The 25424-nt window shown below is 42.5% G+C and overlaps 2 protein-coding genes across 2 annotated transcripts in view; both read left to right on the forward strand.

Annotated features, from left to right (window-relative positions):
- The first annotated feature begins 5078 nt into the window (after nucleotides 1-5078).
- On the forward strand, nucleotides 5079-17503 carry ARPP19 (cAMP regulated phosphoprotein 19). Its single transcript, XM_049812294.1, has 3 exons — nucleotides 5079-5300; nucleotides 10347-10469; nucleotides 13984-17503. The coding sequence occupies exons 1-3, from the start codon at nucleotides 5256-5258 to the stop codon at nucleotides 14152-14154; spliced, it is 339 nt and encodes a 112-aa protein (XP_049668251.1). The 5' UTR covers nucleotides 5079-5255; the 3' UTR covers nucleotides 14155-17503.
- Nucleotides 17504-22399: 4896 nt separating this feature from the next.
- The window catches only part of MYO5A (myosin VA), a 105298-nt gene continuing 102273 nt past the window's right edge, over nucleotides 22400-25424 (forward strand). Inside the window, exon 1 of the mRNA XM_049812438.1 lies at nucleotides 22400-22637. Within this exon, the coding sequence (XP_049668395.1) occupies nucleotides 22611-22637 (27 nt within the window). The 5' untranslated portion in view covers nucleotides 22400-22610. The remainder of the gene's footprint in view (nucleotides 22638-25424) is intronic.

The raw sequence follows: 25424 nt of genomic DNA on the forward strand, positions 1-25424 counted from the left end.
TCTGTGTGATGTTTTAAGTGATATTCATTTAAGTTATTGAAAATGGGGACAACAGGTGAATTTCCGTAACATTTCATACTATGCAAGCATTTAGCTTTCTTCTTTTTTCTCTTTAATGGTACCCTTTTCCTTTTTTTCTCACATACAGATTTAGTAACACTTGCAACCATAGTGCAGATTGTTCATTTACTTACGCATTCAGATCATTGGTTTGATTCATATTTTGCTCCCTCAATTTCTTGCTTTCCTTAAAGGCCACTTTAATTTTGCTTTCTGTTACTAGTTTTTCTCACATAAAATTCGCGCCCTCCCCCATTTGATTTCTCAGATTGTGTTAAAGGATGTACTCTGCAAACAAATTAGTATTTATATCTTAAATATATGCAAAAGCTATGAAACTTGTACTTTTTGTTTTATTTTTAGATAAGGAGGATCTTCATGTAATCCTAAATATTTTTAATAGGTCAATTCCATTTAGGCCACTAGGTGGCCACAGGAAATTTTACTAGAAATGCTATGTTGGGCATATAAATATTTTCCACTATGTATGTGTATTCCTAAAACAAAACACAGTCAGATAAAAAGTTTATGCTAAGTGTTAAACTGTGTAACTGAGAGAAATAAAGTTAGAAGCATTTGATTATATTTGAGGTATATATTTAATAATGAAAATGAAGCTTTACAATGTTTGCCGAGGATCTCAGTGTTTCTCAACTGTCTTACCTTGGTTTATATGTTTTTCTTTACATCGCTGTAGGTTTTCAGAGTGTCAGTAATATGAAAGGTGACCTTCATATTTGGGAGTGTAACATGCTTAGCTGATGAAGACTCTGGAGAAAGAATGAATGTACATCTTGTATATTGTATATTCAGCACTGCCCTCAGATGAGAGGAGAAGTATCATGAAATCTCCAGGAAGTTTGCCAGGGAAAGTAAGGGAGACCAGACGTTCCAGATGATGCTTATCATCTCTCTTGTATATTCAAATGGCTGTTGCTACAAAAGGGCAAAGCTCAGATATTACGGAGTCTGTTTCCCACTTCAGCAGTATTTTCCCCTCTGTTACACTAGGTTTTCAAAGGTTAGCAAGCATTTGTTTTGTAGAGACTTGGGAAAAACAGTACAGGGAGAGATTGTTTGCAGTTTCTAGTCGTTTGTGTGCCCTGTAAAACTAAGAAAAGGTTTCTTTTTGTAGCAGAAGAGTCAAATACAACTGCAGTTGTACTGTGTACAGAACTAGGATCTAGACTAGTATAATGAGAATGTGTCCTAGTTTCTTTGTAGCTACTATCGAGTCATAAGCAAACAGCATGTATCCTCAAAATACTTATTTATGTCATGGTGCACATCTGCTTGCGTACTTGATTTAAAAAAAGTGTGAGAAAAGGATACGCTTTTAATGAAAAGTCACAATTCACCTGTAGTAGATTAACCTTTTGTTTTGCACTGACAATATGCAATGTTTGTATGTTTGTATCTTGATAACTTTAAATGACTTCTTCAAGCCATCCTTTTCTCCCTTCAGAGTAATACATTAATTTGTTCTGAACAGCAAAGAAGTGTGGATTTTGAGTATGTGGTCACTACAAGTCATGTTTAGGAAATAAATTTGTATTGACTTAAATAGTCAAACTACACTTAGTCCCTGTATGGATTCAGAATGAAAGTGACCTTAGATTATCCATGCATAACTTTGATTTAACTAAGTCATTCTCCATTTACATCTTGATCTGAGTTAACACTTTCCATTAGGGACACACCTGGAGAAATGCTGAATGTTCATAAAATACAAACTGAATTCTACATGACCTTCTATGCATAGGTTAAGAAATGAGACTAGACTAATTTTTGAGAAGTCATTTGCTGCTTCTCTTTACTCCTCAATAGGGTCAACCATATAGACTTATTTTTGAGAAATTTTTCTGAGCGGTTTATGAGGGCCTCCAGTGATGGATGCTCCAAGTAATCTCTTTCAGTGTTAAACGATACTTACCACAAGAAAGCAATTTCTAATGTCCAACTAAATCTTGCTGCAGTTGAAGTCAAATACTACTTGGCCTTTTCACTATAAGCAAAGAAGACAATTTAGTTATTGTATCTCCCTTCTCGGTCTTGTTTTCTATATCTAAGACAACCCCAGACTGTTCAGTCTGCCTTGCCTCATAGATTTTATTTTCTGTGCCTCTCATCATTCTGGCTCGTCGCTTTCTGTCTTGAAGTGCCTCAAGCTGGACATAGCATCCCAGACAGGGCCTCTCTGTACCGATTAGACTGGAAGGATTGATTGATAAGTCTTACAGATTAAAGTCCTCTTTATACATCCCATTATAATACTTGATTTTTCAGTATCAGGAGATGTCAACTTGCATTCATCTTGTTACCCTGTATAACAGAGGTGTCCTACCTGCTTGTTCCCAATATGGTAGCTTTCCTGCATGTGTCATTGTTGAACTTGTTGAACCAAGATTTTGTATCTCATCTTCTGTTTGAATCTGAGTTGCAATTATTTTCTAGGGTTCTTGTAGCTTCTCTTACTCAGTGTAATCTGCTACTATTAGTAAAGTTTATAGTGCATTATCTGGGTCACCAATGAAACTGGGCAATATTGGCTCTGGGAAGCCCTTTGTGAAACCCTACTAAATACAGCATTGCTGTTTGTACAATTGATAGCCATTTCCAACAAATCTTGCATCCACCAGTTAAAGTTTCATCTAGTTAAGTTTCCCTAATTTGCATGGAGAAGTGTCAGAAGCCTTATTAATGCCAGAAGGCGTCTGGAACTTGAGCCGCCTTCACACTGCCTGTTTCCTTTTTGTTGAAGGAAATGCGATTGCATGAAACCCTTGTTCTTAATTGTGAATTCATGTCTAGCTACTCAGTTTCTTTTAAGTGCTTATTTTAGATGATTTCTCAGGTCATTATTGATTCGACAGCTTGATTATATAGCTTGTATTCTGTCCTCCCTTTACTCCTATTTAAAGTCAGAAAAATAGCGAAGCTATCGTTCTCCTGGAAGCCCGTTTATTTTCTACAGGTTCCTGTATAGGTGACCACTAATTAATTGGAGATTGCTTCAAGTCAGTTCTCTAAACCCTCAAGGATAATTTGTCATCCAAGTTGAAAATATGTACCAGATAAGGAAAAAAATAACTGATTCAAGTATCCTATAAACCGATCTTTCCTTATTCCAGCTTGAGGTTATACTCTGTTTGATACGCTAGCTATGTTGATCATGCCAGATTGAACAAAAGAAACATTAAATCCTTTGGTCTTCACAAGGTTTGTTCAGTAATTTTCAGTGATGATTCTGTGCCCCTTTGTCTTCGTGATCTGCTTTAGATGCAGATCCGTAAAAAAAGTGACCTAGTTTCTGTATGCTGCTTTCTTGTATTTGAGGCCATTGAGGAACTTGTGCTTTTCCTGATGTTCTTAATTTACTTCCCATCCTTCCTCTACATTGTATAGTTTACACTTGTTCCCTTAAAGAAATAATTTCATCAAGGAACTGCTGAATCTTCAAAACTGTGTTTTGCCTCACACTAATTTCCTAAGAGATTTGAAAGAAATTCCTGAAGTTTGCATTCTTGTCTGCTGTCGCTGCTTTGTTGTTTTGCTTCCTTTCAAAATCTATGAACTTCATCTTTTTTATGATCATTCTTCTGTGTGTTGCTCTGGTTTTTACGGCTTCAGACCTTTTCTCCTTGGTTTTGCTAGAAGCAAATGTGGTGCACCCACCATTATCATTGCTTTTTCTATCATTAGGAAAGAAATACTCACTAGTGCTTTCTATGATTTTCCTGTGCAATCTGCCCTGCTGTATCCCTTTCTGAACAAGGGATATGCACACTCCCGAGTTCCTTGCTACCACTACACAATCCTGGTCTCTGGATGAATCTCTCAGTTGCTCAAAAAAACGCTTCTAACTGCTGGTTTGGGGGCCTTTTAGTAAAATTCAACTGTGGCAAAATCATTGACTTCACAGCTTGTTTTGATTGAGAGACTTTTCTGACCTGTCTCAATCTGTCTCTGGACCTTAACCACACAAAGCCTGTCCTTGCCCATCCTTCCTGAGCTGTGCTCAAGCTGGTTCACCGCACCTGCATGCAGGGTGGAGAGGGTGTGCTGGTTCTCAGCCAGAAGGCACGCAATATGCAGGCACTACACCCTTGGTGGGAGGGCTGGAGGTCAAAGTAACAGGAAAGCGGTGTAAGATGCTAGGAAAAGAGGGTTGGTATAGGAAAAGTGGGAATGTACATTCATTTAACAGAGTATTAAGTAAAATCTATACCTTATTGGTCACGTAATGCCCGTATTTAGGGACCCCTAAAGATTTATCAACGGTAGAGCTATTTAAACCTCTCATTTACATTCTTGACGTCCAAGAGAATCCACGGGAGGTGGTTATTGTTCTGCCAAGAACCAGACAGTGAAAAGTAGATGGGGAGGGAAGAAAATACGTTATAGAACTTGACACCATGCTGTTAAGAAGGTTCAGTGGACTATCTGAGATGTCCTGTCCTGTCAGCTGGTGTCTGGGATTCAAAAAAGATGCTCAACTAAAGCTGCTGAGGACTCAGCCCCTCACGTTTTGATCAGTGAAAGTAGCCAAAAGAACTAGTTTTAGCCAAGCAGCAAAGGTCTTTCTTTGCCCTTTCCCCTGACGGCGGGCCAGGGAGGCCGCGCAGGCCAGCCCCCGGGAGCAGCGCGTGGGTGGTGGGTACCGAGCGGGGTGCCGGGGGGTGCCAGCGAGGCGCCGGGGCCGGGGCGGGCCAAGGCCTCGGCCTCTGAGAGCGGCACCCAGGCTGCCCGCTGGAGCTCGGCCATGCCCCGCCGCTGCGGGCAGGTCTCTACAAGCGGCTGGGACTTCGTGCTTTGAGCGACGGCCTTGCGCCCTTCAGAGGGGCCGGCTTCGGTTACCGGCTCCGTGGGGCCGGCTGGGCCCCTCGGGCCGGGGCCGGCTCCGGTTACCGGCTCCGTGGGGCCAGGCCCACCGCCCGCCGGACTGCACCTCCCAGCGTGCCCGGCAGCGGACGTGGCGCCGGAGGGGCGGAGACGGAAGCGGCTCCCGCGCGGCGCGAGCCGGCGCCGCCGGGGGAGGCAGAGCGCGGAGGAAGTCTGGGCCCGCCGGCGCGCCGTCGTGCGAGCGGCCGCCATCTTGTGCCGGAGGTGGTGGCAGCAGCCCTGCGCTGCGCGGAGGAGTGGCGGTCGCGCCTCCCTCGCCTGCCCTCTCCCCGCCGTCCTGCTGCCGCGGCGCCATGTCTGCCGAGAGCCCCGAGCCCGCCTCGGCCGAGGAGCAGAAGGTGGGTGGGTGGCCGGCCGGCCGGCAAGCCCCGCCGAGGAGCGGGAGGAGGCCCGCGGGGCTGCTCCCGCCTCCGTCTGCGCGCTGAGGCGGAGCGGGGGCGCCGCGGCCCGGCCTCTCCCTCCCCCACTCCCTCAGCCCGGGGGAGCCTCGCGGGCCGCCGCGGCCCTTAAGGCAGCGTCTGCCGGGCCTGGCCGCCCTCCTCGCCGCGCCCGGAGCCCCCTGAGAGCAGCGGCCCTGGCGGGGGAGGAGCCCCGGCCCTTCCGCCGCCGCGCGGCAGGGCAGGAGGAGCCGGGCGGCTCGGCGCGGCGCGGCTCTCCCAGCCGCCCTCTGCCGCCGGCTCGGACGGGACGGGGCCCGGGGCCTGCCGTGGGCCGGAGCGGTGGGGAGGGCGCGGGCCCCGCCGCCCGCGGCTGGCGGAGGCAGGAGGCGACGGAGCGCCACCACCGTGTTGGCTTTTGCACTTGGGAGACTTTAGTTCGCTGGTAAATCGTTGGCGTGCTCTGGCCTGGCGGGGCTAATGGCGCTTCCGCGCTCTCGGCCGGCTGCTCTGCCTGCCAGGGCGTCCCGGGGCAGAGAATTTCAGCTCGCAGTCGCAGCGGCCGGAGACCGGCGATGATCCGGTGGCTAAACTTTCGTCTCGCTGTTAGAAAAATTTCAGCTATTAATGTAAGCCATTTAGGACGCGAAATATCCAAAACACAACGGCTGTGGCCTGTTCTAGTTAAGACTTTTAGAGAATAACTGGCTGGGTTAACTTGTGATGGCGTTATGATGTCATCTCTGTAACTAATAATTTTATACAGTTTCTTAAGTGGGATTTGGCTTCACAGATGACTGTATGCTGTTAGCAGTTCCCTTCTGTTGGCTGTGACTTTAAGAAGCCGTTTGTTCTTCAGTCTTGTCATTGCTATGTGGACTCAGTTGCAATCTCCACAGCTATTTCTGATTGATAGGGAGCAGTTATGAAACGCAAGGACTCTAAAAGAAAAAGCTTAATCTACGTTAGCTGTCAAGTTTTTGTTTAATAATTTACAAGTTGTAATATGAGTTAGTCGTACAAGTAGGCGAACTTTGGGGGGTTAATATGGAACGATACCTTCTCAATAGATGTAGTAATCAGAACCAGCTTCTATGGCAGGTTTGTAATCTAAAATGCGTGTGTTGTGCAGCTCAACTTAATGTTCGTGTTAGGTGGACTACTGAAGGGATACCGTTCCTGTTCAGAGCCTATAAAAATAAATCCCTGGCCTATGCAGCACTCCTAGAATAGCTCTGTAATAAGAGCATAGTAAAACACGCGGTAGCCAGTTTATTGTGATGCCTTCTAGTGTGTTCTGATAAAGTCAGGTGACTGGGGCTGATTTTGCTGAGTTTCAGACTGAAGTCTTGAAATGCAGTGCTTATGCACTGTTTTGAAAAATTACCCTTTATTTGCGAGACAGGAATCCCTTACTGATCTGCTAATTTAGTTTTAATCTAGTGTTCAAGACAAATTAATACTGTCAATAAAATAAAGCTTTGTTTTCTGTGAGTGTATATCCTGTTAGGGTACTGTGGTATCAGTGTTATTATGGCATTGCAATATTAACCTTCACTAAAACTGTTTGTCTGGGTAGGCAAAATTGAACATTGACTCAGTTAATGCTTAGCTCTGAAATACTTACGTAAACAACCCATTTTGCAGTACTTATGTATGCTTAAAAAAGATGAAGCCCCTAAATGAACTTCAAGGCAGTGTTTTCATGATCAGACCTCTTTTTTAAACTTTTCTAACATGCTGTAAGAAGCTTGTGTATGCGTTAGGCGAGAAAGGTGTTAAACAAGAGAGTGATATAAATTGAAAACTTGCCAAAGACCAGCATTTCCTGTTCTTGGTGTGAAAACTCAGGATAGTGGCAGGGGGAAGTTCAGCAACAAAGCAGCTTTAGACGTTGGAGAACATATGCTTGGTTGACTGACTCTCTTTTTGCCTTAAAAGCCTATATTTTTCAGGAAGCTCTTAGAGGTGGTGCATTTTGTTCCTGGACTGGCTTTTGCCACGTTAGTTTGGTGTACAGTTCTGCTGCTGTCACGTTTTTCCCATTTTTCTGCTTTACGTTTTGTCCAATGTCTTTTGCTAAAGAGGATGAGCTCTTCATGCCAGAGTTTGAAAAGGCTGATGGCTCTTTTTTTAGCCATGCAGGTCACTTGTCCCAGCAGATATGCAACTTTATACTGCTAGTACCTCCGTAAAGATTAAAAGCTAATGCTGTCTTTAAATGAGTTAGGTAACTACTGCCTTCCTGATAGATCCTTTTAGTGAAGTAAGCAGACTTCACTAGCTGCGTCAAATTCCTGTAGAGAACTAAAATAATTTCTTTGTGTGGTTGTCACAAGGAAGAAGAGCGTGGTATGTCTTGATTTCCGCCTACCCACCCCAATCATTTGTTAGTCACTTGATTGTTGCTTCTGTAACTCAAGGGAGAATGTTGTAAATGTATGAATGGCCTTGCTGGCTTGGGTTAAAGCCTTTGTGGCTCAACAGCACATCTCCAAGAGTGCTCAATACCATCTAGTCCACAGAAGAATGGAAGGTCAGGGCATGCATGCAGTAATCTTCCCCAGAAAACTGTCCCAGGTCTCAACAATCTGTGGTTTAAAAGCCTCTGAGCTGCAAATGAACACATTGAGTTACTTTCTGAACCCACCTAAATTCTTGGCACCCCCTGTATCCTTTGGCAAGGAGTTCTGCAGCTTAACTGTATTTTATAGGAAGAACTGTTGTCTTAAGTGTTTCTTGAGCCTGCCATCAGCTGGTTTTGTTTGACACCCCAAGTCTTTGTATTGAAATTCTATTAATTTATCTTATGTAGTTTTTTTGAGTCTTAATTGTTCTTGGTCATCAAGGGTAAGTGACCATAGTCTGTATCCTTTTCAGCTGCATTGATGCATACCACAGTATTTTGTGTTTTGATTGCTGGCTGTGCGATGATCTGTTAGCCCTGTGAGTTTGCATAAATGTCTCCTTTGATGCATCATGAATACATATTTATGTAAGCTATTTATTGTTGGCCCTCCGTTCTTAAAAAATACTTCCTTTTGGTTAGTATTGGCAAAACATGCCCCCTCAAATGCTTTGTCTGTTGGCTCAACAGTGAGTACCCAGTGATTCAGCATTAGCTGTTGAAAGTGTTCAGCTCAAAGGATTGCTTTTGAGAAAATCCAGTCAGTGTCGGCATGATAATAAAGCACAATAGGAAGAACAGCAGCTGAAGAATGATCTTTGTAACATGTGAAAATTGTGGTCTTGGCTAGTATGATAGATATTAAGTAGTGAGCAATAGTATAGTTCTATGTTCAGTAGTGTCAGGGAGACTTTGCCCTTTATTTGTATTTTGCATTGTATTGCATTGCTGTGTTTTCATCTAATAAAAAGCATTGGTTCCTGTCCTCACAGAAATTTCTCTTAAACTGTTATGAGAATTGCTATCTTTTCTTGGTAGAACTGTTAATTCAGATTCCCACTGTATTGTACACAGCTGTCTTGAGATGTCTTGGCCTAATGGAGCAACTAGACAATGTTATGTTCTAAATCTGTTGTTACAACCTTTGCTTCTGAGGTTTTTTTTTTTACCAGAAAGGTGCTGAATATTATAGGACTTTGAGCTTTTATAAGAGATACAGCTAAGCACTGGGGTAGGCTAGTGGGGTGACTGTAGTTCTTTGGCAGTTCTGGCTTAAGTAGCTCCCAGCTGCTTGCGTTTCTCCTCCCTGCTGCTGCGCTAACATACCTGTATGTGCAGCTGCTTGGTTATCCAGAATGTGGAAACTGATCCCAAGAAAGGGGGGGAACTTAAAAAAAAAAAAAAAAAAAAAAGGTTATTTTTCTGTTGAATTAATTTCTGTAACCCATTCATGTGCAGTATATATAGTCATGCTGACTGATGCAATGCAAAGGGTGATGACGCAGATAGAAAAGAGTGTGAAGGGGCTGCCTAAGCAGCTCTAAGTTGATGTGAAACCTTAGTCACAGATTAATGTGAGGCCCTCCTGATTTCAATGGCAATTCTTTCCTGCCTAAAAGTCTTTGTATGACTTCTTGAATTACTATGATTTGAACTACAGCAGTCAGTGCAAATCAATGTATTCTCCCTGAACTAGCAATGGTTTGCATGCAAAAAAAAAAAAAAAGAAGCCTTGGCCAAATACTAGAAAGTAGCAAACCAAGAATTTTGAATGGAAGATACTTTAGAAATTATCTGTACTTAATGCATCAAATTGCTACATGGACTGGAATAGATGAGTGTAAAGTAGAGGTCAGTGTTGAAAGACTGGATGTACAAATCGCAGTTTTTGCCAAATGAGTATATTCAAATGATTACTTTGAGCATCCATATTTTACAGTACACTCATAGAACAGGCGTTTTATTTTACACAATGCACTATCCAACTGTCTTCATCCTCATAATTTTACAATAATTATAGACATGTATAGAGAATTACAGTATTGTTGCTATTAATATGATAGCAGGCATGTTTGAGCTACTTTAACACTGTTTCAGAGTGAATATCAACACATTACAGTTAGAGCAGTCATACAAACTAGATTGTGGCAATGCAAGTGCTAGTCTGGCTGTGCAACTTCATGATCAAACAGGGGCAGTTGGGGAAAAAAAAAAGTCCTGCGGCTCTTGCCCAGCTTTCAACATTTGTTTGTTCATAGTGGAACCCTTGTTCTGACCAAAAAATGTTTTTTTGTTTGGGGGGATTTTTTTTTTTTCCAAAACTGAATAATTTAATTTTAGTATAGACCGCTTTTATGTGAAAGAGAAATGCATTGATTAGATTCAAACACATCTCCAGGAAAGGTGTCTAAGATGGGAGGCTGAACTCCTATAGTTGCTGTCGGTATTTAAGAGAGAATGTATGAAAATGTCTATTAAAATAATTGGTATATTCACTTGGTAGCAGCAATCAGCATGTTGGTGAATTACCTGCAAACGTATTCTGCATAAATAGTTCATTATTGTAGATTTCATTTACAGTATTGCTAATTGTCTTTCAGGAAATGGAGGATAAGGTGATCAGCCCAGAAAAAGTTGAAGAAGCAAAATTGAAAGCAAGATATCCTCATCTGGGCCAGAAGCCGGGAGGCTCAGACTTCTTGAGGAAGAGGCTTCAAAAAGGAGTGAGTTCTTTATTGTCCACAGGGTATGGACAAGAAATTCCAAAATTCCTGTATCTGTGATTTTTTTTTTTCTTCCCACTCCACAGGCCTTTGCGTGAATAAAAGAGTATTAAGAAATTTAAACTTTGTTTGTGAAAGCACAAGGAAGAGAAATTCATTTCTACAAAACAAATGCTAAATTGGCAGGATAGCTGTTTACAGCATCAATGGCTCAACTGCACTTTTTAGAAAAAATTAAACTTAGAGGCTGACTGACTGCTGCTGTGATAGACTTCATAAAAAACATTATAGTAAACACGAAGAACCTTATCCCTGTTTTGTAGTGATCTTATCTTGCCCATTCTTATGTCCTCCTAATGTATTTCCATTCTTACTGTCCATGTTTTTAGCACATGAAAGCTTAGTGTCTGCTGTGTTATGCCAGGCACCATCTGACATCAGTGGCTTGAGAATGGCAGTGTAATTCTGAATATACACACTAACCAGAAAATAATGATAGAATAATGAAGAGTGAGTTAGTATTTCAGTATTGTTCCACATTTAACCAGCGTCTGTTATTTTCTTAGTTACTCAACTGTTTATTTTTTTAGTTTAATTATTCATAAAGTGATTATGTAATGCCTTTCAGGCATGCGAGAACTCTCTTCTTTGAATAATCGTAGCATATCACTACTTCTGATGGTGCTTTCATTGCTGTCACACTGTCTGTTTGTTTGTTGTTTTTTTTTACTATTGTCTAGGCCCTTTGAGTGCACGCAATGATTCCAGGTATAAATCCTTCGCAAACCAGCTGTTGGAGTTCAGTGCTGATCTAATTCTGTGCTATCTGGTAACATCTCCTGGGAATTGCTACTGTTGGCAGGTTTTTTGGATAAGCTTTCTCTTAAGTTGGAGTATATGCAGCATAGTTAAAGGCTGCTGGGAATGGGCAGGTGGTAGATTAGGTGGTAGGTTAGATTAGGACTGCTTCTGTGAGTTAGGCTGTTACGTGGTCAAAGGCAGCCTAAATGAGACTTCAGTGGGTTCAGTGTATGTGTAGACACAGAAGGGAGAAGGTAAGTATGTGTTGTGATAATTCAGGAAAACAGACCAGCATCCACTCCCAAAGGATTGATGGTCATAAAGGAATTACGACTGCTTGTGCTTGGTGCAAACGTGAGGAAAACTCACCATCAACAATAACAATCTGTACAGTATCTTCATCTTGATTATAGCACTACTTAATGCAAAAGTTGTTGCAGCCTATATTTTCAAAGTTGAGCACAGGTAGACCAGCGGGCATCTTAATTGACTAAGTGTTTGGGATTTTGCTACTTTGATGAAAGATGATGTAAGGTTGTGGATTCTAATTCTTAATCTGCCTTCTTCAGTTCTCCACCCCTGATGTGGTGGTAATAACTTTCTTCAATTTAATTTTTTTAATTATTTTTGTTTAGTGTGCTCAGTGTCTTAAATGAGGAAGCATCTTTACTTGATATAGATGCCTGGTGTACTTCAGACTGCCTGGATTGCTGAAGTTTAAAATAGAGTGAGGATAGTGAGTATGTTTTCAGATAGTATTTGTGACATGAAGACACCTGGATAGACACAGTCATTTTGAAAGGGATGATCAAAATCAGGCCATCTATGAGAAGCTAGAGTAAATCAGAGGAAAATACAGGAATAAGTTAAAGGAAGAAATGGGCTGATACTCTAATGCATGAAAGATCATAGGTTATCTCAGATATTCTTGTAAATGTATGTAGTCAACTGTAGCCCAGATTTTCTTCATTTTGGCAACTAGGACATGCTCTGCCCATTGATATTTGCTCTCCAGAAGTGTTCTGCATTGGGTGCAAATGCTATTATTAGCACACTTTCTCCAGAACAAGAGTAGACAACAACCATGCTACACCACGCTCCTGTAGAGGGATTCTATTTGGAGATCTTATATGGCCAGAAATAGATATCTGTTAACAGCAGTAACACATTGAATGATTGAGCAATTCTGTTATTGCGTAGATGCTGTTTAAAAGTTTCTTTTGGTTGCTTCAGTCTTGAAGGACAAAATATGAAAGCCATTTTCCAAATCAGATTATGTTATAACTTGAGGTCTAGTCTGCAGATGCAGTGCTAGAAGACTGTGGTGTAAATAGGGATTACACCATCAAAAAGATTTAACTGGGAAGGTTTACAAGTAAAAGTGCGTGGTTCAGAGGTACTATTGAATGCATGGGAAAAACAGATTTGGTAACTTTGAGGCTCTGGCAGGGAACGTGTAAAGTCTTCTTCAGGAGGCCTTGCATAAACAACATGCCCCCCACCCTTAGGTAAAGGCCTGTTAAGTCAGGTGTTCAATTTACTTCTCTCTTAATGACTGCTGCTTCTGAACGTTTTGCAGCTGGTTAGTACTAATGCAAAATGAAGAGTATTGTAGTAATAACCTGGCTGGAAGCACTTAAACATAGCAGGTAGTGATGGCTGTTGTTCAACTGACTGAGGAATAAGCCTATATAAAGCAAATGAGGGAGTGTTCTCTTCAGAGATGATTGCAATTGTAAGCAGAAGTTGCTAGTGTAAATCTTTTTACTGAATCTGATTTTTTTGGCCTCGTGACAATCTGTTCAAAATCATGGGTTACAAGTACCTTAACAGTAGACCACATAGTAAGTGATGAACAAAATAGAACTTTTCCTGCAAAATGTGTCAATGAGCAGTTGAAGACTTGATGGAGACTTTGGATGAAATTCCATGCCTCATCTTACCATGATGCAGATAAATTGTAATAGTCATTTGGCTTTAACATCCACACATAACTTAATATTTTGAGAAATGTGACAAACAACAAAAAAGACTCTTAAAGGTAATGCTAATGAAAATTTGCTGGAATATTAAGGAACACTGTTTTAGATATTTAAATGTAATGTACTTACTTTTGTATTCAGAAGAATCCTGGAGCGTGGGATAAGAATTACCTTCACACAGTGCTTTTCAGAAGGAGTGCACAGTAGATTTGACTTTGCTAAATAATTAGTTTAGGAACTTCAGGGATTATAGTTTCACTGTTGTAATGTATGCAGATAACAGGTTTTCTTGTTAGCATGCAGTTTCATGCTACTTTGATCTTCTGGTATGATAGAGCAAGCTCTGTTCTCCAGCTTTAGTTCATGCATTGTTTGATTATTCTGTGTAGCAGAACTTGTTCACTGCAACAAAATTTACGAACCCCAAGGTTTCACCTGTGGGAGACCAGAGCTCTTGGGAAGACCAGGGCAAAAATAATGTTCATGTATGGTGTGAGTTTAATGGTATATGTAGAACCTTAACTGTATACTTGCCTATTGTTAAGAGTTTAGCTATGTGTGCTTAATAGTCTTGATAGGATTTTTTTTTTAATTGACATAGATCTATCTTTCTAATTGGAAAGATTTTATAACTGTTTTTAAAATGTAAAGAATCTATGTAACCATGTAATTCATTGTATACATCTGATAAGATTCCAGGCTTTTAAATACACGTGTGTTTTGTCTTCTAGCAAAAATACTTTGATTCTGGTGATTACAACATGGCAAAAGCAAAGATGAAGAATAAGCAACTGCCTACTGCAGCTCCTGACAAGACAGAAGTCACTGGTGACCATATTCCTACTCCACAAGATCTTCCACAACGGAAACCATCTCTTGTTGCTAGCAAGCTGGCTGGCTGACGAGAACAGCTGAACTGCATGATTATTCTCATTCCTGTTATTTCTCCTTAATAGTTATTTCTCACCCTCACATCCCCCCTTTTTCTTTCTTACACTAAGTCATGAGACTGACAGCTTTGCAGGTAGCGATAGCATGTGCTGCTATTGTAAGGGAGTACTGTTAAGAGTAAAACGTGTAGTATTTGGACTAGTTGAGAACAATGCACTGATTAAAAAGGACAAGTTTGGTTAGAGCAATGTAATCTACTTGAAAATGTACATATTGCCCATTTCCTAGTGTAGGACTGGTTCCAGCAAGTGACATCGCAAGTTTTACAACTTCTAATGTTTCTGCTTTTGTTATTTCATCTTAATTACAGCATATTTGTATTTAATATAACCTCCAGTTGTGTTGGGTTTTTCTTCTGTGTTTGGGTTTGTTGTCTAAAATAGAGGTTTAGACCACAAGTTGCTAGATGGTAAAGCATGTATAAAAACAAAGACAGGGCTCTGATTGAATTTTGTTTCTGCTTTTGAACTTGAACGGCCTTAAACCTGTTTCAGCTTTAACAATAGAGTTTTTACTTGGGCAATATTTGCCCATTCTGGTGTAACTCTTGTGAATCTAGTGCTTATTGACAACTGCCTGTTGAAGCTGGTATTCTTTTCAGTTCCGTAGCTTAGGACACACTTTTGTTGAAGATGTGAATGAAGTGTGCATGTGCATAGACTGTTGAATTCACTCTTGTGCCATTTTTGTAAATACAATAGTTTTGCACAACCTTTTGCAAACGTCTATTAGTTTTACATTTTAAAAAGCAGGTAATGTGCCACTCAAAGCACAAGTGATTCTGTATCTTTCAAAGTCTTGTCCTGAAACTAAGAGCCCAGAATCTTGCTACTGAAAGTAAAAATTGTATACCTGAAATTTGTGAAACACATTTACACTTGACTCAGCCTTATGCTTTTGCGGTTGTATATTTTGTTTTGCAACAATGTCCAGCATTCAAATATAAATCTGGAATTTGTATCTATGTTTGGAGGCAAGTGCCCTTTCTGTTCAGCATTTCTTCAAGCTTTTAAAGCTGAAATGTTCTGTGTGATGACATGGAAGATGGCTAACGGTACTGTTCTAGAGAGTTTCCTGTGTGGCGAACACCAAATCTAGGCCTGCTAAGGTTTGATATGCAATTGTCTTTGGGCTATTTTAGACTTCTGGAAGTAGAAGGGTATATATTTCTTTTCTTCTTGGACTCTTGAAGTGGTAGTAAACTATCTCCTTTTCTCTTTGTTATACAGTGGCTTTGGGGAAACAAAGAACTGGAAGTTGTATTTATATAATGCCCTATTGAGAAATAGGTAACTTTTCATGTCAAAAAATAGAAATGCACTTCAGATCATCTTTATGATGCAGGTCGTAAGTACTAGGTTGCCAAAATATGTAGTTGATATTAGACAGGTAACTTGATGCATTTGAAAGCATGTTTGTTCAATGAAATCAGAATATTAAAAGTGCGGTATGATCCATAATGTAATTGATTTTCATATAGGTTCTTTGGGAGTATAAGAAACTCTTTAAAAAGATCACTTTACTGAATACCTTTTTCTTTAAAGAAACAGTTCTGAAACAGCCTATTAAAAACAAAGCACCACTGTGGGTATTGTAAGAGAAAACACTCTTAAAGATGCGTGCTTTTAGAATGACGCGCTTTGTGTTGACATATTCAGAAAAATCCTATGGGATAAAGGACTGCTAGTCAAAAAGAACGCTGGCTCATATTTTCTGCACTGCTCTCTTCTAAAAGCAAACATAAGAAAATGATCAAGAGAAAACAGATAATCTTAATTTGGTCCTGTTTTGATCAGAAGATGAGCAAAGTATATCGGTGTCTATAAAATGCCTTCGGTTCAGAGAAGTCATTCCAGAGAATATTGAAATTGCTAACCTGGTTCTTTTCAAGTCTGTATAGCCCTTTTCTAGTAATTAAATGGGCCCTGTCAAGCCTGTCCTTGTTTCTTATCCTTGACTACTATTATAAAGAATCAGTGATTTTTGCAGAACAGATTGAAGACATGGGCCTACTTGACTTCTTCAAGTAAGAAATTAGGCTGGGAGAATAGCAAGGAAACTGGATATATTGAAGCAAACTACTTTTTATAGATGTTTGTCCTAATGTGGAAATCCCTCTTTATTTTTGTATGTATAAATAAAATTAAAACTTAATGATAGGACTGGGCCTGAAACAAATTTTGAACAGTTTAAGGTGACTTGTTGTGTATTGTCTGGTGCCACTATCTGTAGCTCAGATAAGGTGAGCTTTCTTGATGTTTGGAAAGGTTTAAAAAAATAGCCATCTAATTTTAAACATTCCACTCACTTAGCTACAACTCAGCTTGTCCTGCTGGTTGGACAATACAAGCTCTTCCGATACTCACTTGGTGACTTGCAGTTCTTAAGATTACCACAAATTCAGCTATGAATATATTATCCATGTGTATATTTGAAGTACTGTAATACTGACTAGGTCAATGACTGATTATGAGCCTTCATGTCTGACAGACCTCAGCAGCAGGCATGGCTATTTTGATTTTATACACTTAAGTATAATAAAACTTAAGTCCAATAATCACTTAACAGTAAATCAAACATGACTGCAAATCAATGCTTACTTTTAGCTTACTCCAGCAAGATAACTCAGCTATCCAAACTTATGTACATAATGTATTATATGAGTTTTACCATTTGATAATTGCCTTTTTCAAAGAAAACCTGTCCGCACTGTAGACTGGCAGTCCCTTTCATATCTTGCCTTTAAAGATAGAGAGTGTTTAGTTATTAGGATAGTACTCATGTAGGCTTATAATAGCAGGTAGCACCGACATTTTATTTGAGGTAGTTAAGTGGATTAATTACAACTTCACAGATATGTCCCCAAATCTGTAGCACCAAAGGCTTCCCTCTCATTGTTCTTGATGTAGTAGGACAGTGTTTGTGTAAAGGCCACAGGAGTACATTTTGTTGGACATATTTACACCCAGTCAAGATGTTAAGGTGATAAAAATGTCAATTGTTCTTTACAAACTTACACAATGTATAGTATACAGAATAAATTGATCTACTTAGTTTTTATTGCAAAGTGGAGATTTGTCTCGTCTTTACTGTGGTTTCCTAAAAGATACTGCATACTTCGGTATTCTCTACAGAAAATTTCTAAAACCTAAATCTTGCTACTCTGTATCATTAAAAATATGACTGGGCTTTGGTTTCTAGTATGTTAGACTACAGAATTACTTTAATGTAATCACATTTATATATATTTCAGTGCTTATTTTTCTAATAAGGCAATTAAAGCTTATTGTTTGAAAACTCCGTAACAGATGATTGTTTTGGTCCCTTGCACTGAGTGAAGGGGATATCTGGGCATTAGCTTGCCATATAGAAGTTTGTGTTGCTATAGACTATTGGCCTGAATATGGCAACATTTCCAAGAAATCAAGTTGTTGTAAAAAGTCCAACTAATTTCATATTCAGGCTGTGACTTAGGTGCTGATCTTTGTGCAACTTCAAGATCCACGTGGTGTATTTACACAATTAGCTCAGTCACCAAGGTCATAGTAACACCCTCTATACTCTGCATCTCTAGCAAACAGGAGAAAAATACCCAATTAAAAGTAGTGTCATTCAGATATGCTGAGGCAGTGCAAAGGCTGCATTAACACTGGCATTAGTAACCTAAAGTAACACCTGAATCTCTGTATGGGGAGTGGCATCAGTCTTCTGGCAAAGACTAAACCATTTAAATGCAGGCTTATTGCCCAAATCTGTTTCTAATTAGAGCTGAGGCAGGTATGGTTCCACAGACCTGTGCTCAGAAAAGCTTTGTGTTTAGTGGCTGTGCTCACAGATGATGACCATGTCAAGGGAGGCAGGATTGCATTAACTTCTTTATTTGATGGCTGGGGGACTTTCTGTGAGCTTGGGAAGAACAGACTGGGGGAGCATGCAAACAGGATGAATGGGGGTTTTGTTTGTTTTTTAACTTGGAGTTGGGCTGAATGTGTGGCTTATTTATTCCTGCTTTAGTACAAGCAAGCCGCCCTCTTTCAGATTCATGTCTGGCTTTTTCATCCCAATTTCTAGCATCCATAGATCCAGAGTAACTTGAAATCTGAAAACTTCTGTGCATATTCAAAGCATTTATTCCCATTAAATATTTATCTTGAAAATGTTTCTGGAGTACTGCCACAGAGGCAGATAGCCTTGAGCTCAACTGATGTGCTTGGAAGAGCTTTATTTTAGGGGCAGATGACTGAACTGTCCCTATCCTTCTTGGGCAGTGCGTCTTTGTTACAATGAGGATGCTGCTTGATATATGTTAATGATAAATATTCTTGCGTATTTATAGCAGGCACAGAAGTCTGTTCATTTACTGCTTTGGAAAATACTGACAAAGTCTCCAGCCATGTCAGGTGGATGTTTATTTGACTTTGGTTTAAAATGGGAAGATGAAGTACTTTTTGTTTCTGATGCTGTCTAAATTTAATAAACATGTTTAAGTAGGGTTAGGGGTTTTTTTTTACCTTATTGCAGAACAGTGTTGTAGCTCTTATTAAAATAAAAGAGGAATATGCTCGGATAAGCTGTCAACTTCCCTTGACAATATTACAGAATAATCAAATAACTGTCACTGACATTCCTGGTACAGGGAGTCTCCACAGAGACTGGGTTCAACCTCTGCTGGTACTTCTGTCTGTGTTAGTATGGTAGGGATGTTTCCTTACTGGGTTTGAGGAAAAAAAACCTAACTGTAAGAGCCTTCCTTGAGAAACAGGAGTTGTATTTTTTAAATGCGTGGCATTGAATTATATGGCTGAAACCACAAGGATGCTTAAATGCAAGAACAGGAGCTGAGAATTCTTCTGAACTTCAGGTCTGTTCTCAGGTGATGGTTTTTATACTGTTGAAAAACATTTGGCTGATAGATTGAAAAGAAAATATGTATGTGATGTTTTAGAGACAAGAGAAATCTTCCTACCGTAGGCATAGATGGGTCCAGGCAAACTTTCTGCATGGGAATTTAATCATGTAGGTTTTGTCTTGTCTTTTCAGGAAGGCCAAAAAAAACTGGAACTAAATCCCAAGCGTTGGTGGGATAATATGTGCGTAGTAGATGATTTTCTCTCTTCCTACGTTATCTCTTGCATTACATTTTGGAATTCTTAACTGATACCTCTTCAGTCAGTACTGACTGAAACCAGCTTTGTTTGTTTTCTACAGTTGAAAGTTGCAGGCCTAATCCTTGTAGTCTGAGAATATAGGAAAGGGTAGGAGGAGGATTTTAGTGTATGAATTTCTCCGTTGGCTTTGTCTTTCCAGTGAAAGCCACTTGGAGTTAAACTGATGGTCAGTGTTGAATACACAAATGCTTTTCTGAAGGAGTGGATAAGCCCATCCACTATGCCACATAAACAATTTCATGTTCCTTATGTTATCCTTATATATTGTTTCTGTGCCTCTAATGATTTCCCTTTTCTGTTTGGCCAACAGAGAATCCACCGCTTGCTTGTGGTACAGCGTGACAACAGACTAGGAAGTCCTAATTGAGAAGGGAGTTTTTCTGCCACAGTTGAACAGATCATGGATGTAAACAGAACACAGATGTAAGAAAAAAGATAGGACAGATGCTTTGTAGTCACTTCTGAAAAAAAATTACATAAACTAATCTCAATTCATAGAAGGATTATTTTCTATCTTTTTTTGATTGGATTCGAATTCAGTGTAAAATTCTGCATGTGGACTGTCAGCTACATCAGCCATATGTTGTCAGCTGGAATACCCTGGGATACATGCTCTGAAATCAAATGCCATAAATGATCTTTTTGAAAAGATGCTGCGCAAGATAAGAGAATGAAGACATTTAAAATCTTGCCAGCAAATGTTTGATGCAGGAGATGCGCCTTAAAGTAATAGTTAAGTAGTCAGTCCAGATACATTACAAACAGGTTGTTTCTTGGCAACTTTCGGTGCCCCCAATTCCTGTCCTTAATGACAGATTTGAAATCCTGGTTTATGCAAATTGTGTCAAATCATAGCATATTTTGGACTCAAATATCTATTTTTTGCTGGGGCTTATAATTACATTTGGCTCCTGAGCTCCAGCTGTGAATGGCTGATACAGTAATCCACAGTCCGAGCGAACTCCTGCAATGAGTGTCTTTGAATTTCGAATAGATACCATCCTGAAGAAAGAGTTCCAAGTATTGGATATGAAGCAGCACACAGTCAGAGGGGAGGTTGAGGTCCCTTCTGAAAACAAAACTGAGATTTCTATGGCTCATAACATCCAGATCCTTAGATTAAGCCTGTTAAAGGGGAATGATCACACTCTTAAATGAACCCCAAATCACTTTTGTATTACACATGAGAGATGACTGGTAGCTTTAGTATAGATGTCTCCGTTTTGCCATAGTGTACGCATGAAGAGCAGCAGTGCAAACTTCTTAGCCAAAAACCTTGCCCTTGACCTGTCCAGCAATTCACAGGAACCAGTTCTGGGCTTCTCCTAGGACTGAGAGCAGATGTCCAGTTCTGCTGATGGGAGTGAGCTTCCTAGGTATGGGACAGTAACGGTAATCGTGGTTGATAGATAATCCTGGACATACTGGCAGAACATGGGAAGGAAGGTATTTTTTTAATTGAATTCTTATTAGAGTTTCAACTCTGAACTCTCCCAGCAAAATCTGTTTTTTTTAACCTCTTGTCTGAATTTACAAACCTTAGTTTACTAGCTGTAAGGACCATGTATCTGTACCTAATACAAACAACTCCAGGTAAGGCTCCATATTTTCATCTTAACTATTTTTCATTTGTGCTTGCTGCTTTCTCCATCTCCTTTCCTTCAGATAGCAGCAGTGGAGTACAACTAGATTATAAGCATGTATTGGGAGTGTTTATTTTGGGAGTCAAGATAGCTTGATTTTAATTTCTGGCTGTTACAAAGGTGATGAGTGATTTTTTCAGTAGGTCACCCATCTCTTCCATGACTCGTTTTCTCTGTAGAACAGGTTTGTTTCTTTGATAGGCACAGCAAGTTTAAGGGGGAGTACAGATACTACCCACTGAATACAGAGCTGTTACCTAACCAGTTGAATTTTGCAGAGGTGATACCACTTAAAAAATCACAGCACTTTGGCGGAGAGCGTAGCAAAGATAACGGTTGCAAACTTGTTTTGTATTTTGGACCACTTGGGCTGGTAGGATGCGCTCCCAAGGTGAAAAAGGAAAATACAGAAAGATAGTAATAGCTCAATCCTGCTGTCAAAAGAACTCTTGCCATTATGTGAGCTGTAAAAAACCATGCATTAATGATCCTTGAAACAATGAAGTGCCATCTCAAGACCTAGGCAGAACACGGATTATGCTTTTCATTCCCTTTTGACATGGATGTTAAACTTTTCAAAGATGTGTACCTTCATTTTGTGGTGAGAAACTGGACTTGCTTATTGAAGGAACCGTCTTGGGCCCAGTTGTCTTCGGTGTTTTCATCAGTGGTTTGAATGGTAAGGATGCAATCAAGCTGGAAGAGGCTGTAAACAATTCGAAGGATGGGATCAGAATCGGAGAGAGAAAACAAAAAATGGGAAAGCTGGCACCTGAGAAATACACGCGGAAACGCACAATGGGAGTAACGGGATAGGTGGGGTTAGGACGGCGGCCGGGCGCATAGAGGCTGCAGCAGGCTGTAACCGAGATGTAAATCCAGTGAGCTGAGGCTGCCGCACCGAAGGCTCATCTCCTGGTCGCGTTAAGGGGAGAGCTGCCCGTGAGAGGAAGGGATCGCCCCCCCCCCCCCCGTACCTGGCGCTGGCGATGCCCGGGCTGCGGAGCACTTGAGGCGGCACACGGGCTGGAGCGCAACAGAAATTACAGACGTCCCTTGATGAAGCAGCGAGTCATTTGTTCAGCCTAGGAGAAGAGTTAAAAAAACCCAACCCCCAAAAGCAGGACCGGGAGAGCGGCAGGAACACCGGTTCTTGCACAAAGCGGGAGGCCGCTGTGGGGCCGCGCCGAGGCGGGGGAGGAGCGGGCTGAGCCGCGGCTGGCGGCGGGGCGCGGGCAGCCGCCGCGGGGCTTTCGCAGCCCCGCTCCTCGGTCCTCCGCCCTCGGCACAGCCCCTGCGCCACCCCCGGGGCTCGGGCAGCGGTCGGGGCTCGGGCTCCGAGGCCGGGGGCCCGCCGGTGGGAGGCATCGCGCCTGCCGCCCGCCCGCCGCTCCCACAATGCACAGAGCGGCGGCAGCCCCGCCGCCCGCCAGGTAGCAACATGGCGCGCCGCGCCCGGGCCGCCGCCTGAGCATCCTCCTTCCCTCGCTCCCTCCCTCCCTCGCTCCCTCCCTCCGCTCCCTCCCTCCGCCGCCGCCGCCTCCGCCTCCCGCCGCCGGGCTGCCGCAGAGGGGCCGCCTGCCCGCGCCCTGCGCCATGGCAGCCTCCGAGCTCTACACGAAGGTAGGGCGGCGGCGGGGCCGGGGGCTGCGCGGGGGCGGGCGAGGCGGCGGCAACGCGGGGGGAGCCCGGCCCGGCCCGGGCGGCCCCTCTCCCCGCGCCGAGCGGAGGGAGGGAGGGAAGGAGGGCGCGGGCAGGGGCCGGCGCTGCCATCCGCGGCCCCGGCAGCCGCCCCGAGATGGACCCGCATCCCGGCGGGGCGCGGGGGCCGGGCCCCGCCGCCGGTGCGTGAGTCACGGCCCCGCCGCGCCGCCGCTCCCCGGAGAGGCTCTGCCCGCCGGGGCCGGGCCGGGCCGGGCCGGGCGGGGGGCGGCGGGGAGGCAGCGGCGCTGCGGCGGCGTCCGCCCGCAGAGCACCGCAGGGGAACCGGCCGTGCCGCCCGCCCTTCCCGTCGTGGGCACCGGGGACTGGCCGGGAGCAGGCGGCTGGGGCGGCTCGGTGGCGATGCGCCGATCCTTGGGAGAAGCGCTTTGGCTTGGAATAGTCGTTCCACGCGGTTCCGTGCTGTTCGGCTGTCTCCTTCGGAAATACCGTCCCGTTCCTTGTGGAAAAACACCTTCTACAACACGGACGCTAGCCTTTCTGGTGACACTGCACCCTTAGATTCTGTGTCTTCTTTTGGCAGTCGTTCAGCGGCCCTGCAGTCAGCAGCGATGCGGTGCGTGACTCTCGTACGCTTTCTAAACCGACGTTTTTCTCATCTTTTTAGTCTTTCTTCTACCCGGAAACAGTTACTGCCCAACGCATCCTGATGATGGCAAAGCCTGCAAATCGAGAGCTGGGGAAATGGTGTTTTATCCACTGGCAATGCATTGTTTTCGTTGCTCTGCCTTGATCTAGCGCAAAAACCTGAGAAAAAGGGGTAGACCGCAGGTTTTTAAGGGCAGAAGGGATCACTGGGGTCACCGGAACCGAGCACCACAGTACAACATAGCAGGCTCCAAATACTTCTTTCAAAAAGCTTGCACAGTCAAAGTGTGTTTTATCGAAAGCCGTGCCATCTACATCCTTGAGCCACTTTACGAAATACTCTGAAATTATCTCCAGTCTAGCTCTTTGTGTGAGGAGAGAAAGGAAAAGAAATGGCCTTTTTGTTTTGGCATGAATAGCTCACCTTGTTTGTAGAGTCCTCCCACTCAGATACGGTGGACAGCACGTTGACTGTGCATCTGTACAAATCAGTCTGGACTGTCCTTTCAGTAGTCTTGACCGTATCTGAATAGTATATTTGTGTAGGAGAGATTGAATGTGAGGAAGTGAGGTGTACGCCTGCAGTCCCTAAAGAATGCTAAATACGTTAGTTGTTATGAGGCAGCTTGGTGTCTTGTGTCTCACAGAAGAGTATCTCTGTTAACTGTCATTGCAAAAAAGGGGTGAAAAATAGCATTCTGGTCAAAAGAGCAGTGGTACTGCACAGTTGTTCCCAGGTGCCCAATAGACGTCCTCTGCGTAAGGAGTTATTTTGGAAAGGTATCTTGATTTATCTCTCTCTGTAGATGTTCTTATTATGGAATTAAAATGTCTTGTAAAGAGTTGATCAGAAATAATTTATTTTTTTTTTTTATTTCCAACCCTGTCTGAGCTTGAATTCACTTCCTTGAGTGGTTAAATCCTTTGGCCAGAAGCTGCCCCCAAAATGTGGGTGTCCTGTTGTCTTGGGACTGCATTACAGTGGAAAGTTCAGGGCCCCTTGTAGTTCCTGAGGAAGGCATGGCTCTGAACCGGGCGCTGGGGTAGGAAAGCTGCTGGGCATTCAAGAGGGACTGTCTCTGCTGTCTTCCCTCTCTGCTGGCTTTTTCCCCAAGTAAAGCCATCATGCTGTTTAATTCACGTTCAGTATCTCATCCTTGATTAAGTAACATAAATAATGGATTTAAGGTCATAGCACGCAGAGGTAAAAAGAGCAAACACAAAGTCAAACAAGCACAGGGATGATCCTCTGATAGGGACTCGCTGGGTGACGAAGGCCAGCGAGAATTCTTCTGTGCTTTACTCTCACACCACAGGCTGTTCTTGTCCTCTTTAGAGCCATATGTAGGCACAGGAGGAGCGACTTTCACATCTTTTTTATACGGGCAGGCAGAGTCAGGATTGTCATTCAGGACAGCTGCTTTAAAGTACCAGAGCTTCCAGTATAGCATCGACACTTAACGTATGGTATTGGCATAGATATTTTGCTGGCAAGCAGGGTAGGGTATGAATTTGCAGCACATCGTTGCTGACTCTGTGTGTCCATGTGTGTGTCCTGAAGTGCGGGACCTGGCAGCTCTCTCACCCTCTCCCACTGGAAACCCACATCCCCGCTTGCCTGAGCTGTGTTCATGTGAGTTACTTGGAACAACACTTTGTAAAATTATGTTAATGACTGGAGGACCACTGTTGCAAAGAAGTTGTCAGCATTGCTTCAAATCTGTCTGAGAACAGAAGTAGACTTCTTCCCAGCTATTGTTTGTGGAAGTGGGGCTTTATGCTGTATGCTTCGGTATGTCCAGTTTTGCTAACATACATTGTTAAGCCTTCAAATTTGGTTTCTTTGCATGCAAGTATAAAAAGAGCACCCACTGTCCCAGCCACATGTGCTGTCTTGAAACAACATAAAGGAACTCTTATTTCCCAAGCTACATTATTTTTTGTTAGAAACCAGCGATACGCATTTTTGAAGAAGTTGTGCCACTCCTGTGAAAAGTCCTGTTCCTTTGATTCATCTGTGTGTATATCTAAACTTGGTGACCATATAGACAGCCTCATTGATGCGCATGGTCGTAGTTAATCTAGAAATTTGGATTTAAG

Source organism: Accipiter gentilis, chromosome 10, assembly GCF_929443795.1.
Source record: "Accipiter gentilis chromosome 10, bAccGen1.1, whole genome shotgun sequence".
In the NCBI taxonomy this organism is placed as follows: Eukaryota; Metazoa; Chordata; class Aves; order Accipitriformes; family Accipitridae; genus Astur; species Astur gentilis.

Coding starts and splice junctions, on each gene's coding strand:
- ARPP19 (XM_049812294.1), top strand. CDS start 5,256: ATGTCTGCCGAGAGCCCCGAGCCCGCCTCGGCCGAGGAGCAGAAG. Junction 5,301..10,346: donor CCTCGGCCGAGGAGCAGAAG/GTGGGTGGGTGG, acceptor ATTGTCTTTCAG/GAAATGGAGGATAAGGTGAT. Junction 10,470..13,983: donor GGAAGAGGCTTCAAAAAGGA/GTGAGTTCTTTA, acceptor TTTGTCTTCTAG/CAAAAATACTTTGATTCTGG.